Source organism: Dromiciops gliroides, chromosome 5 (genome assembly GCF_019393635.1).
Source record: "Dromiciops gliroides isolate mDroGli1 chromosome 5, mDroGli1.pri, whole genome shotgun sequence".
Lineage (NCBI taxonomy): Eukaryota > Metazoa > Chordata > Mammalia > Microbiotheria > Microbiotheriidae > Dromiciops > Dromiciops gliroides.
The window spans coordinates 22,181,243-22,196,435 of record NC_057865.1 but is presented as its reverse complement, the minus strand read 5'-3'; the positions used below and the strand labels follow the sequence as shown (position 1 = coordinate 22,196,435).

Sequence of the window (15,193 nt, the reverse complement as noted above, 5' to 3'; positions counted from 1 at the left end):
AATGGTTAAAGAGAAACAACAGGTTACTTCTGAAAATCCTGGCTCTAAGAACACTGGAATGATTCTGAAGGCCTCTATTTGCTAAATAGAAATTTATCAAGAAAAAAATAAGACATTCCACAAAACTTCCTTCTAGCTTTTTAGAAGAAACCTGAAACACCCAAATTCTTCCCAAAAGTGATGGGCCAAATTATTAAATGTTTACTTTATGACAGCCTATTTGTTTTTGATTACATTGAGACTAATGTGCTATAATTTTTATAGAACAGTGAGATCAATGTGTATTACAATACACTTTATACCCATTCTATTCATTTTAAAAGGATTTCAAGAATATCACAGTTTCTGATTACTAAAGACACATTATTCATAGCTCTGACTGGAACAGGCAGCATGGTACATGGAAAGAACACTAGCCTGGAAGTCAGAGGGTCTGGGTTCTAGAGTTAGTTCTGCCACTAGCTGGTCCTGAATCACCATCTTTGGCCTCCATTTTCTGATCCATGCAATAAAGGGGTTGGGCTAGATGATCTCACAGGCCTCTTCCAAATCTAAAAACTTATGAATCAATGGGGCAGCTAGGTGGTGCAGTGGATAGAGCACCAGCCCTGGATTCAGGAGGGCCTGAGTTCAAATCCAGCCTCAGACACTAGACACTTACTAGCTGTGTGACCCTGGGCAAGTCGCTTAATCCTCACTGCCCTGCAAAAAAAACCTCAAAAAAAAAAAAAAAAAACCAAACAAACAAAAAAACCTAAGTCTAGGGGGCGGCTAGGTGGCGCAGTAGATAAAGCACCGGCCCTGGATTCAGGAGTACCTGAGTTCAAATCCGGCCTCAGACACTTGACACTTACCAGCTGTGTGACCCTGGGCAAGTCACTTAACCCCCATTGCCCCGCGCAACAAAACAAAACAAAACAAAAAAAACCTAAGTCTATGATTTACTTCAGGCTTATATGGTTGATCTGTAATACTCCCCCCAGTTATAACACTAATCCTATGGGAAAATAAGATCCACTGAGGGGACACTTTCCAGGAATGCATTATGGTAAAAAAAGGGAGCTGCCTAGAAAAGGATGCCTACCAAGATTGACAAAAATAAAACAGGGAAAAAATTCATGTATTATTTTAACAGTACGAAGCAAAAATGCATTAATTAGAAAATGACTATGAGGAACTTCAAAGGGAGGAAAATAATTTTTAATTTAGATGATTTTGAAATTGTTTATTCCTTTAGGTATTGATAGTTTAGTATTTTGTCACCTTTCCTTGTAATGCATTTAAGAATGGAATTTTAGAAGGGTGAAATAAAAATGAAATGACCAAGATAAAAAAATTAAATTTCCTAAGACTAAAGCTATATGCAAATTGCTGACTTGAAATTCTTAAGCATATATATTACTGATACACAATAAAAGTTCTTACACTGGAGGAGAGAGAGAGAGAAATTTCAAATATATAATTTTTCAAAAAGTAAATGTCACATTATTAATTCAATGAAAGATATGGTAAGTGAACTGAACTAAGGGTTACCAGAGGCCCAAAAGACCACTTTTAAAGAATCCACCATTTAGTAATAGCACATTTGTATGCAATGAATGCTGCTAAAAAGTTTTAAAAATTTGTTCTCTAACCTAGGTGAGATTTGCCCAATGCCCTGAAATTTTATTTACACCTTCACTCCTCTATCAAATTCTTACCTAAAAAATTAGTGCACAAATGAATTTTTTCTTTTCTTTTCTTTTTGGTGAGGCAATTGGGGTTAAGTGACTTGCCCAGGGTTACACAGCTAGTAAGTGTTAAGTGTCTGAGGCCAGATTTGAACTCAGGTCCTCCTGATTCCAGGGCTGGTGCTCTATCCACTGCGCCACCTAGCTGCCCCAGCACAAATGAATTTTAACCCAGTTATATCTGAATTTTGTATGAATTGTGAAAAACTGAGTTCTAAATTTGAAGTTTTTAACTTTTGCTAATTTTTATCTAACAAAAATAAATGCAGATATCATTTTACTAGGGCAACTAGGTGGCACAATGGATAGAGTACTGGGCCTGAAGTTAGGACTCTTCTTCCTGAATTCAAATCTAGCCTCAGACACTTACAAGCTGTGTGACTCTAACAAATCATTTAACCCTGTTTGCCTCAGCTTCCTTGTCTGTAAAATGAGCTGGAGAAAGAAATGGCAGGCTACTCCAGTATTTTTGCCAAGAAAACCTCAAATGAGGTCATGAAGAGTCAGACATCACTGAAATGACTGAATAACAACAAAAAATACTAACACTTATCCCACTCTAGGAGGGAAATGACTTCCTGTGACAAGTTTATTTTTGAAGTGACATTCTCTTTAAAGGACTACCTAGGATTAAGGTTACATGTTGTATGTCAATAGAATTTGAACAATTTTCTCTCATGAGGCTATACTAATTGTCATGTAGGTTAAGGTTCACGCAGAAAAAGTACATCCACCTAAAGCAAAAGAATCCTGTATCCCTCACCAGCCCCGACAGGGACACCAACCTTTGTGCAAACTACAAGCACTGGGACGCCTAAGTTATATGTCAGCGTGTCTGCACCCAGTGGTAACATGATACTATCATCTTTGTCTTCCTGTAACGTGCTTCTTCTCTGTGGAGATGCTGGGAAATCTTCTCCAGGTTCCACGTATTCTTGGAAATCTCTAATCACTGAAAAGCAAATCACAACACAATTTCATTCATAATGGTTTCATTTTTATTTCCTACTAAAATATTACATTTTTCGGGCATAAAGGCACAGTATGTTTATCACTTTTTTTCACTATGCCTTATATAAGAGATAATATGAATGAATAAAGATAATAGAACATGAGGCAGCTAGGTGGCGCAGTGGATAAAGCCCTGGATTCAGGAGTACCTGAGTTCAAATCTCGCCTCAGACACTTGACACTTACTAGCTGTGTGACCCTGGGCAAGTCACTTAACCCCCTTTGTCCCGCATAAAAAAAAAACCCACCACCAACAACAACAAACCCAAAAAACAAAAGATAATAGAACATAAATTCTTAGGAGGACAACATTCAGCTGGAAGTCAAGGAGAGAAGAGGATTTGGTTTTGTCCCTGTGATCAGAGTAGGGAAAGGGACTGGATCTGGACTGTGGAAGCTGTGATTTTATCACTATAGGAAACTCAGAGAAAAATGAGTTCTCTCTACCAGTCTGGAGGCTCTGAGTGCCAATCTGCTCAGGGATACCTGGGCAAGGCTCTGTGCCATTTTCAGCCTCAGTTTCTTCATTTATGAAATGGAGAGAATAGCATCCAGCTCACCATGAGGTTGTGAGGACCAAATGAGACACTGCACAGAAAGTACTTAGCAAACCTTCGAGTGCTACATAAATGCTAGTGCTTGGATTATCATCATCATCAGTCAGTCACTGGTGAGACCTGAACCTAGTTCTTCCTGGCTTCAAGGTCTTTATCCGCTACACCTGTCTGTTTTTCATCATAATAATCAATACTGTGGGAAAATCATTAATTTATACCTTTTCTAAACTATATTTCCACAAGATAATAGAAAAGACAAACACCAGATAAATGCACCTTCAGAGAAAGGAGCGATCTCAATTTTAATAACCAAATATCTGTGTCTTTATTTGATGATTACTGACGCTAACCCTGTACATATCCTAGATAGACAGGCAGGCCTGTGTGCAGAACCTGGCTCCCTTTAAAAGGGACCAGCACAATCTGCCATTCATTCAGCCACAGATGGGTAAATCATTAAACAGCCTGCCTTTTTATTCTGATCACATTTCTCAGAGCAATACCCCAGCCTCAAATGGAGTCCTTGCTTACAAAGGACGGAGGGATGGAGAATCTGAAAATGTGGATTCAAATCTTGGCCTTCCCCTTTCCCAGATTATGACAAGGAGCAAAGCCCCTAACTATTCGGCCTTTTTTTCTCATCATCATTACTGGAACACCTGATTCATGAGATGAGTGTGAGGAAAGTGACTCTGTAAACAGTAAAGCTCTAGATGAATCTGAGCTGTTATTTTTTCTAGGGAAAGTAAAAGATAGCTCAAGATTGTAAGGTGAAGAAAACTCCAGAAGAAAGGCGCATATTCATTTGGCAAGGGAGAATACATACTTGTTTTACTATTATTCATATATTCTTAGTAAGAAAGACTAGGTTAAAATAAAGCCTAAAATTCAATTTGGGCTTACCACTATGCTGTCTTACTTAAATCTACGTCCCATCCATCTATGATTACAACATCATTTCCTAAAAAAAAAAAAAAAGCAAATTCTGGAAATAGTTTCTCATTCTAATAAGAAAAGGGCGAGGGGACAGAGGGAAAAAACTGCCCACTCTTCTCCTTTTTCCTCTTCCTTCTGGTCTGGGACTGGGCAGGGGAGCCAATGGGCTAAGCTGAAGAAGGACTCAGGAAAGGCACCACTGAGGTTCTCAGTCCTCCAAACCAGTCCCAGTGTCTTAAGTCCCAGGCAGGGGCAGCAGTGACTTTTACTGCTGAATAACCAGCTCAAGTGTGGATGTGCTTTGCTTCACTCTACTTTCTTAATTGTGATTTTAACGAGTACCCCAAAAGAACATTTTTATGTACCAAGTCGAGCTGAGAAAAAAGGATTCCATGGGGTGCTGTGAGTCTCTATCCTGACAAACTGCGTATACAACTTTGCTAACAGAGAGGAGGCAATGGGAAGGGATAGTGACAGCAAAGAGAGAAAGGCATCGGTAAAATGTTTTCTTTAAAAAAAAAAAACAAAAACAAAAACGAGGGGCAGCTAGGTGGCGAAGTGGATAGAGCACTGGCCCTGGAGTCAGGAGGACCTGAGTTCAAATCCAGCCTCAGACATTTAATACTAGCTGTGTGACCCTGGGCAAGTCACTTAACCCCAATTGCCTCACAAAAAAACAAAACAAAAAAAACCAACCAAACAAACAAAAAAACCACACATACACACACACAAGCCCTGCAACAGGCTCAGGGAGGAAACCGAAGTGTCTACTTCTCTCTCTCCTTCCCAGAGTCAGGCGCATGGCACCAAGCCCACCTCTCTCTTCTCTCTCCCCCTGCCCATTGCCCCAAGATGCAGTTGGGGATAGTGGGGACCATCTAGGATGCAGCCAAACTATCTCCCCTCTCTGCTCTTTGTTTTTTTCATATGTAAAATGGAAGCAAGTTCTATGTGCATGACCTAACCTAGCATCTTATTCCGAGAAAAGATCTGTCAGGTTAATGAGTTACTAGATTTATTATAGTATGGCAGAGTTTGGTATTGATCTGACTCAAAGTTGTTCATAGTAAATTGCAAATGAGGCTTAATCGCTGAGGAATCCTTTACATTTCTAGCAATAACTTTCAGGGGGCCCTTAACACTCTGTTAGCCCAAATGAATCTTTAAGGAATCTTGGTGTCTGTAAAGAGATGTGGGGGAAGAGGCACTTTCCAGGGCAAGGCTGAGGTTTCTTCCGTATTCTGGATGACCGTTTCCCGTCCTCTCTGAGCCTGAGGAAGCTGATCCCAGCCTGCTGCACAAACTTCATCATGGAGCTAAATACACAAAAGGAGTATTGTAGCCACAACCATCCAGTTCCCTCCTGTTCACCTTTGCAGCGCACAGGTTAAGTAACACAGTCATCCTTAAGAGAAAAAGCAATCCCAGGAACAACTGAGGATGAAAAGGGTGCCTCCTGTCAATCATTATGCCTGGGTGATTGCTTCCCATATGTTAATGGACCAGATCAGAGAAGTGAGCCTAGGAAACAGTCACTTCTTAGCCAAACTCTCCCAGCACACATCTGAACGAATGGGCTGGTACATAGCAGGCACAGGTTCTGAGTCCAGGTGAGACCTGGCCCTGTTGAGTGACATCACTTCTGTAGGCCCTAGTTTCCTCACCTCTAAAATGAGGGAGCTGGATCAAGTGATCCCTAAAGCTTTGTTCTATGACTGTGACTCTATGATTAAATACAATTGTAAACTATTATAAAACAATGAAAATATGTAATTATGGAGTTGAGGATTTAAAACAAAGGTCTGGAGAGATCAACAAATTCATATTCTAAGCTTTAAACATGAGCAGAGTTTGGTTTTTTTTTTTGGTAGGGCAGTGGGGGTTAAGTGACTTGCCCAAGGTCACACAGCTAGTAAGTGTCAAGTGTCTGAGGCCGGATTTGAACTCAGGAACTCCTGAATCCAGGGCCGGTGCTTTATCCACTTCGCCACCTAGCCGCCCCCAACACGAGCAGAGTTTTAAAAGATTATTATTTAAATTAGAATTACAGCCTTGATTATCATTTATGATCTTAGCGCATGAAAGCACATGGGCAAATCTAGTCTTTTACCTTAATACCAGGGAGCCAAGCCTTATTTTCCTAAGATAATGGAACAAAGTCCTTATCTAAATAATTATTCCTAGGAATAGGCTTTTTTTTTTTTAATTTTTTTTTAGGAATAGGCTTTTTAAAAAAAATATACCATGAATTTGATAACCGTTTTCCAAATATCACTGACTAAAATCTAAATGCCAGCATGTATGTATATAAAATTAAAAATCTACATTAGGAGTTTTAGAATACTCACATTTCTGTTCCATTTCTTTCATTTCCTCAGGAGGAATTTTTAGCTTATCAATATGTTCTCTCACCACACTTGCCCATTTCTGTAAAGAATCCAAAGCAGTCCAAGGCTTTGACATGTCAACAACCAGGATAACTAAAGTGTCTCTCAGAGAGTTGGCTTCCATTGCAAATTTAAGGAGCCCTTTGTGATACAGGTCTCCATCTAAGATCCACACATTGCATCTTGTTTGATCTGTAATCAAAATGAAAGATTTTGGTAGCATTTTTAAAAGTTATTTCATCAGCTAACTTAAAAAACCATGATTTTTAAAAACATTCTTTGTATTTCCATGAGAGGGAAAATCAAAGTCAAAGAGAATCTTTAAGGTAACCATCTTTTCATTAAGCAAAGGGCTTCTCTGAGAAGAGCCAGATGCTAGAGGCCCAGTATATCTGACTTCCTCAGCTCCATATTTTCCAATCACCAAACACCAAAGGTACACATGTCTTTGCATATGATTCTACCAATTCATCCATAGACTCATCTACAATTTAGCCAAGAGATGATGTGCAAAGTGTATATGTAATAAATTCAAGAAAGTAATGAAACAATGTTTGTTTTAAGTCAGGGACTGGTGTCAGAGACTAGATGGGTGAGTAGAGAAGGCAGGAACACTAGATCAGTTTTAAACAGCATCTGAGATGAAAAATGAAAGGACTGTCCAAGGAAAGCCAGAGAGTTATGGCTCTGTCTAAAGAAAGACTTGCAGCCTGTGGTCCAGAATTCTCTTGAAGTTTACCAAAGTAAAAGACTGAATACAACATGGATCTCCATGACTTTAATGAGCACATTACTGATACGAATCAATGGTTACTACTCACCATCTCTGTCCTCATCATGAACGCTCAAGTACAAATACTCTGCCCCTCTTCCTTTCTTGCACTCCTCTGGTCTTCCCTGGATTTTCCCTATCAAACTTGTTTTTCCAGCTCCATCTTCACCTAGACACAAATTTGTAAAAAGTATTTTAGGTAAGAATATAAATTGGAGTTTTAAAATACTCATAATAAATATGCCTTAAACAGTTTAAATTTTTTCATATTAAAAAAAAAAACTAATTTCCCAGCATCATAATATGCCTTTTCTTTAATACACCATAGTTTGGTCATTCCCCACCTGTTTGCTATTACAAATAAAGCAGTTATATTTTGTAGTCCTTTTTCCTTCTCATGTTTACACTTAAAAGTACTGGGGGGGGGGGGGAGGGAGCAGCTAGGTGGCGCAATGGATAGAGCACCGGCCCTGGAGTCAGAAGTTCAAATCCAGCCTCAGACACTTAACACTTATTAGCTGTGTGACCCTGGACAAGTCACTTAACCCCATTGCCCCACCCCACCCCACACACAGTACTAGCAATGGACTCAGGCACAGTTTCCTAATCTGTCAAATGGAAATAATTATAGCATCTACTTCACAGGTCTGTCATGACAATCAAGAGAATATGTGCGTGCATACATAAACAGATATTTCTATAAACACGTAAAGCATTTTGAAAACCTTAAAGTGCCCTCAGGGTGAACCCCAATGGGCATCACTAAGCTCCCTGACCTCCTCTGTCACTCACACACTTGCACCCTCACACCTTCTCCTCCTGGTGACTGACTCCCCATCTCCAGGTTCATCGTTCCTCCCTGTTCTCATCCTCGTGTGTCTGCCCCTTAATCCAGCTTGCCATTCTAACGCTGGCAAACCTTTGTGCTGTGCCCTCCTGGATGCCTGCTGCAAAACAAAACAACTTTCATCCCAACCCTTTCCCTTTCCTTTTCCTTCCATCTCCTTATACTTCCCTCTGCAGCACTGGCTGCACTTTCCCTCACACTCCTAACTCCTGGTGGAGGTGGGGAAGCTGGATCATTCTCTGCTCCCCAGCGCCACTGCCGGGCTCGGCCTCCACCACCGTTCAGTGACCTTTCTTCTTTGGAGGTTCACCCAATTCCTATTCATGACCCAATCAAGAATCTGGTGGCTGCTGTGTACCTCCAGGACTCTACTCTCTTTTTTCTCAATGAATTCAGTGCTTGGTTCAGTCTTTGCCCTCTCTCCAACTCCTGATGTCACACACGCCCCACGATATTAAAAACACACACATGTAAACATAGATGTGCACATACACATGTAAAGACACACACATTCCTTCAAGCAACCTGACCTCCCTGTTGTTCAAATGACTCATTTCTCATGACCTACTCTTCCCCCAGCTCAGCAATGCACTAAGATACAGTTACACCCTTGATCTTACCATCACCCTTTCAAGCTCATGAACTGAAATTCCTTTAACCCGACCACAGTATGTTGTCTCCCCACCTCTACCTCTGCCTTACAACCCTAAAAACTATTTTGTCCGTCTCCCTGTGACCTCGAATCCCTCCATTCCTCAGTTCTTTCCCAGGCCATCACCCCTGCACTGACCACACTTTCTTCCCTCCCCTAGCCTGACTCCTTGGTGAACCAGTTCAATTCTATAATGTCTTCTCCCAAGTCTCTTGCCTCCTTATCCCACTGAAGAGCTTGCCCTGTGGAGCTTTGACCCTGGGATGTTCTCACCAAGCTTTGATTTCATTCCTACACACACTGTACTGAATGAAGTTGGAAAAAATAACAAAACCCTTTTGACTGGATCCACTACAAATATAAAGTCAATCATCTCAGCTTTTTTCGCTACCTAATTAGCTCACTATCCTACTCACTGAACCCTGTTATCCCTTCCATTGCTCCCCCTGCCCCTAGCCTCTCAGCTGAGAAGCTGGCTACGTATTTTACTGAAAACAAAAACAAAAGCACCTGAGGCCAGTTGCTGAGGGCTCCCTCTTTCACCCGGCTCACATAAAGGAGCAGCCTCTCCTTTCTAAAGCAAAGCCCTCTCCCTGCAAAAGTCTTCTCCAGTAGAGGGTCCCTAAGTCATCCTGTCTTCAGTCTCTCCCTATCTACTACTGGCTGCTTCCCTACTGCTTACACAGATGCCTATGTCTCCCCCAACTTCAAAACTCCTCACTTGATCCCCCCATCCCTGCTTGCTACTATCCTATTATCCCTTTTCTCTTTTCTGTCTAAACTTCTCCAAAGTTACTGATGATCACTTAACTGCCAAAATGGGCGACCTTTCCTCGATGCTCATTTTTCTTGACCTTTCTGCAGTGTTTGACATGATAGATTACCCTCTTGTCCTTAATACTCTCTTCTCTCTAGTTTTTTTGTGTGATACTGCTCTCTCCTGGCTCCCCTTCAACCGATCTGACCACTGCTCAGTGTCTTTTGTTGGATCTTCATCCAGGTTGCTGCTGTTAACCATCCATGCCTCCCAAAGCTCTGTCCTGGGCCCCTTCTCTTCTTCTAAACCATTTCACTTGATCTCATCAGTTCCCATGATTTCAACTATCACTTCACTGAGAATTATCAGATCTACTTTCCTAGCCCTAACCTCCAGTGTTGCATCTCCAACTGCTTATTGGACATTTAGCACTAGATGTCTCATCAACACCTTAAACTCAATCTCCCCAAAACTCATCATCTTTCCCACCAATCCTCCTTTCTTCCTTAACCTCTCTATTGCTGTCCAAGGTACCATCATTCTCCCAGTCACCCAGGTTTGCAACCTAGCTGTCATCCTCAATAAACTCCAGGATCAAATATTCAACTTTAATACAAGGACAGCTAAATCCTAACCATCTGAAAGGCCATCAAGAGACAATCCATTCTTTTTTTTTTTTTTTTGCAGGGCAATGAGGGTTAAGGGACTTGCCCAGGGTTACACAGGTAGTTAAAGTTAAGTGTCAGGTGTCTAAGGCTGGATTTGAACTCAGGGAGTCCTGAATCCAGGGCCGGTGCTTTATCCATTGCGCCACCTAGCGGTCCCCTTGAGACAATCCATTCTTACACTAGTATTATCTGTTTTCAATAGCCCCAATAAACAAAAAAGTTGGAATTAAAGGGCATCTGTGTGTGTAGTAAAGATAAAATAAGGAGTAATTTTTTGACTTGCAAAAGGATTGGGAAAGTGAACAACTGGTTAAAAAGCTGTCTGGGAACAGCATTTGGATTTCTGAATCACAGCTTAAAATACAGATATGACATACTAAGCCTGAGATGGATAAGTACTTAGAACATGAGTAGTAAGAATGTATTTGCGTGTAATCTTGCATATCTTACCAAAAGGATTTTAAATGGAAAAGGATCATGGCCAGTAGCCACAACACAGGGAAAAGAATGAGTAGCGATACCCAATTTTAAAAGAAATAAGCTTTAGTAAAACCTATGGCTCTAGTTTTCTATTTAGAATTGCACAAAGGTGAACTAGAGATGCTTGAGGAAAGAAGACAAAGATTTCACAGTTATCACTGAGATGTGCCAAGATGAGTCACATGACTGGGATATGGCTCTGGAAAAATGTATCTCCCACAAAAGGAACAGGATAAGTGAAAAAAGAGGAGGGGAGAGTAGGGTGAAACTGCTTACTGAAAAGGTGTACTCCTGAGGAAATGGAGGAAGGAACAGGGAGAAGCATGGTAGTGGGTGTATGAACAAAAAACATCGACAGTAGCAACAGAAGCAGTGTCCCCTCATTGGTGAGACAACTGAAGTTAGCCCAGCTGGGTCCTCTACCTTCCAAAGGATGAGATCATCATTAAGGTAAGTCAAGAAATTATAACCTACTCTAAAAGAGAAATAGCTCTAGCAGATGCCCACATCATTCTAGTATCCTCTATGCCAGGCTTGTGATGGTTTCCAAAATGCTTTGGTTCCAACAGGAGAAATGATGGGAAACTTGGGGTAGGGGGAAAGCGAAGTCACCACTCCATTCTGGAATCTGTGGTACCAAAGGAGGAGAAAGCTGGGCTTAGTCTGACATAGACCCTAAAATCTGCCCATGGCGGGGTGTGGGGGGTAGTTTAAAGGGTTCAGAGAAAGGATGGGTAAGATCTCATGGCCTACAACTTTATAGAGAAAGGTAGTCAAAGTAGATTGGAAAGCTCTCAGGAAAGTCTTTAGAAACAAAATTAAAAAACGTCTTTAGACATAAAGAGAACGGTTGGTGAGGAAAGGGAGCAGCACTGGTGAGGTGCGAATGGTACTGCACTGCCCAGCCTGACACAGGAGATGACTGCCTGACCAAATCATTCCGCTTCTATCCCTAGGGCTCCCCTCTCCCCAATCTCCTTTCAGTCATCCTTCAGTGATTAGCATCCTCCCTTCTGCCATCCCAGTGATTCTGAAGCCCCAGCCATCATGCTATTCCCTGTCCACCGGCTCCCTTGATCCCACCCCACCAAGCCTACTCTAAAGCTACCTACTCTTCCCACTGGGCTCTTGATTAGCTGCTCCATTGGTAACAAACTCAAACTTTTTCCTTTCCTGAACTCATGGGTCCTTCCTGATGATGCAACTTCCCTTTCCACACTTTCCAGCACTGGTTGCACTCTTACTCATATTTCTAACTCACCCCCTGAGCATGACAGGGAATTGGAGAACTCTTTGCTCCTCACTGCCACTTCTAGGCTCTCCCCCTCTCAAGGTCACTCAGAACCTTTTCCTCATACTAGGAGACTTCAATATACATAATAATCCCCACCCTACCCAACACAGTTCCTGAGCTTCCTCGTTTCCCAAGACCTGCTCCTCTATCCCACCTCAGCTCCCCATAGGGATGAACTTTGAAATCTTATCTGATCACAATCTGTTGTCATTTCACTTCTCCCTCTGGCTCACAACTCCTAATGGCTAGTCTTTATATAGTGCTTAAAGTTTACTTTACAATACATACCTCATTTTGTCCTCACAACAAATTCTGGGTAGTAAGTGCTATTATTATCTTCATTTCACAGATGAGGAAACTGAGGGAGAAAGAGGTTGAGTAACTTGCCCAGGGTCAGAGAGTCAGTAAGTGTTTGAAACTAGTGTTTCTGACTCCCAGTCAAGTGTCATCTAGTGGACTTTTTTTTTTTTTTTGCAGGGTTATGAGGGTTAAGTTACTTGCCCAGGGTCACACAGCTAGTAAGTGTCAAGTGTCTGAGGCCGGATTTGAACTCGGGTCCTCCTGAATCCAGGGCTGGTGCTTTATCCACTGTGCCACCTAGCTGCCCCCATCCAGTGGACTCTTAATTTGTTCTCTGTCTTCACCATCAGTTCAAATTGCTCCATTCCTTAGTTCTTTCCCAAGCCATCAGCCCTGTACTGCTCACATTCTCCTTCCTTCCTTCCTTATCGCCATCATTTGGTGATACAGTTCAACTCTACACTATTTTCTTCCAAGTCTCTTGCTCCACCAAGCCTCAGCCCTGGATTATTACCACCATTCTCTGCCTTAGCTTCGACACACTATAGAATGAAACTGCCAAAAACCACAAAGTTGCTTACTGGGTCCACTATAAATTTCTGTTATGTAATCTCAACCCTTCACTGCAACAAGACAATCATTGGGACTCGCTGTCCCAATTCACCAAAGTGGCTTTTCCAAACCACCTCATCCCTCCTCGAACCTTCCATGGCTCCCCCTTCCCTCACTCTCAGCTAAGAACCTTATCTCATATTTCACTGAGAGTTCACTCTTTCCCCCTCCTCCTCTCTCACATGGTTCTGATGCCTTTCACCCACCATTTTCCCCTTCACCTTTCTCGCACATGAAGAAGTGGTCCTTTTTGCCAAGCAAAAAACCTCTAACACGTAGAAGTGATCGCATTATACCCCAATACATGGTGTTTGTTTTTTTTGCAGCAAACAGCCTCCTCTACCACTCCCACTCTGATTAATTTTTAATCTCTATCTACTTAGCAGCTTCCCTACTGTCAACAATTATGCCCATCTCCCCTAATCTCAAAAAAACCCAAACTTGATCTGTGCTCTTATTGTCCCCATTTTACAGATGATGTAGCTTCATACCTAGCCCCTTCCTCCCATTCCAGTCTTCTCATACCTTCTCCCCCCCCCCCCAATGCTCTGTGTTCCAGTAACACTGGCCTCCTTGGGCATTTTCACTGGCTGTCATCTGTGCCTGGAATTCTCTTCATCCTCATCTCCACGGCTTCCCTCAGGTACCAGTTAAAATTCCACTGTCCACAAGAAGGCTTTCCCAATCTCTCTCAATGCTAGGACATTCCCTTAGTTGATGAGCTTCAGTTTACCCTGTCCAGAGCTTACTCGTGCACAGATGTTTGCATGCTGTCTCTCTCCCCCATTAGACTGAGCTCCTTGAGAGCAGGGACAGGGCTTTTTCCGATTTGTTTTAGCCCAGTGCCTGGGGTATAGCAGGCACTTAAGAGAAAACAACTTCATTCAAGTGGTGGGGTCAGAAACCACACTGCAAGGTATAAAGTGAGAATGAGGAGAGGAAATGGAGACACCAAATATATAGAGGGCCCTTTCTGGAAGTGTGGCTCAATGTCAGTCACTGATATTTATTAAGCACTTAATATATTGTGCTGGGCACTCTGCTAAGATCTGGGGATACCAAGAAAAGCAAAAATATGGTCCCTGCTTTTAAGGAGTGTTCGTTCTAATGGGGAAGCAAATATGTTAATAACTACAGACATACAAGACACATATACACGGAGTGTAAATGGGAAGTAATATTTTTTTTAATTCAATTTTATTTTCAGTTCTAAGCCACTCCAGTGTTTTTGCCAAGAAAACCCCAAATGGGGTCACAAAGAGTCATTCTCGACTTGGAATGACCGTACATTTCCTGTGTATAACTTCCTCCGTATATATTTGTCTGCATGCTGTCTCTTCCGTTAGACGGTAAGCTCCTTTGCCCTAATCAGTGCCTGGAACATTGTGGTCCCGGTGATTAGTACAGTGCCCAACAGAGAGGAGGCGCTCAACAAGCGTTTACTGACTGATTGAAACGGTGCTGTATATACCCTATAATTTGAATAAATTTTATTTTCAGATCTCTCCCGCACACCCCGTCTCCCAACCGAGAAAGCAAGAAAAACAAAACTCCTTTTGCAAACAGGCATAGTTAAGCAAATTTTTGTTTTGTTTTTGTCTTTTTGAGCTAATTTGCCATAGCCAAAAAAACCCCACCTGTCTCAATATGTACTCTGAGTCTACCACATCTCTATCTGGAGGTGGGCAGAACATTTTATCTCGAGTTCTCTGGAATTGTAGTTGGCCACTGTGTTGATCAGAGTCTTTCAAGGTTGTTTGTCTTTAGGATAGTGTAACCAATACAGTCAATTGTTCTCTGGGTTCTGCTCACTTCACTCTGCATCAGTACATACAAGTCTTTACATATTGCTCATCATTTCTTAAAGCACAAAAATAATGGAACCTATATAACCTGATTTCCTTTTCTGTAAGCTTTTTTTTCTTCATAGTGTTTAAAATAGTTACACATACCTTATTTTAACAACTTTAGAAATGCCACATCAGGTTCATGCAGATCCAGTATTCTGTCTCTGACAGTGGTCCTACAGGAGATGTCATAAAAGGGCACAATTGTCTTCCACACCCAAAGGTTAAGGATGTACCCCAAATATCCTGTTTCCTTTAATAATCTATTATGGATCTATCATCCACAAACTTGTTTAAACCCTTCTTAAAACAGATTACCTCCCTCCATCTGCAACAGATAAAA

At 41.6% G+C, this 15,193-nt stretch overlaps 1 protein-coding gene across 1 annotated transcript in view; it reads right to left on the bottom strand.

Moving 5' to 3' along the window:
* The window catches only part of DYNC1LI1 (dynein cytoplasmic 1 light intermediate chain 1), a 46,846-nt gene that overhangs the window by 14,142 nt on the left and 17,511 nt on the right, over window positions 1-15,193 (bottom strand). The window contains exons 3-5 of the mRNA XM_043966782.1: window positions 7,443-7,562; window positions 6,583-6,813; window positions 2,516-2,682 (exon numbers count right to left, since the gene is read on the bottom strand). Coding sequence (XP_043822717.1) covers window positions 2,516-2,682; window positions 6,583-6,813; window positions 7,443-7,562 — 518 coding nt within the window. The remainder of the gene's footprint in view (window positions 1-2,515; window positions 2,683-6,582; window positions 6,814-7,442; window positions 7,563-15,193) is intronic.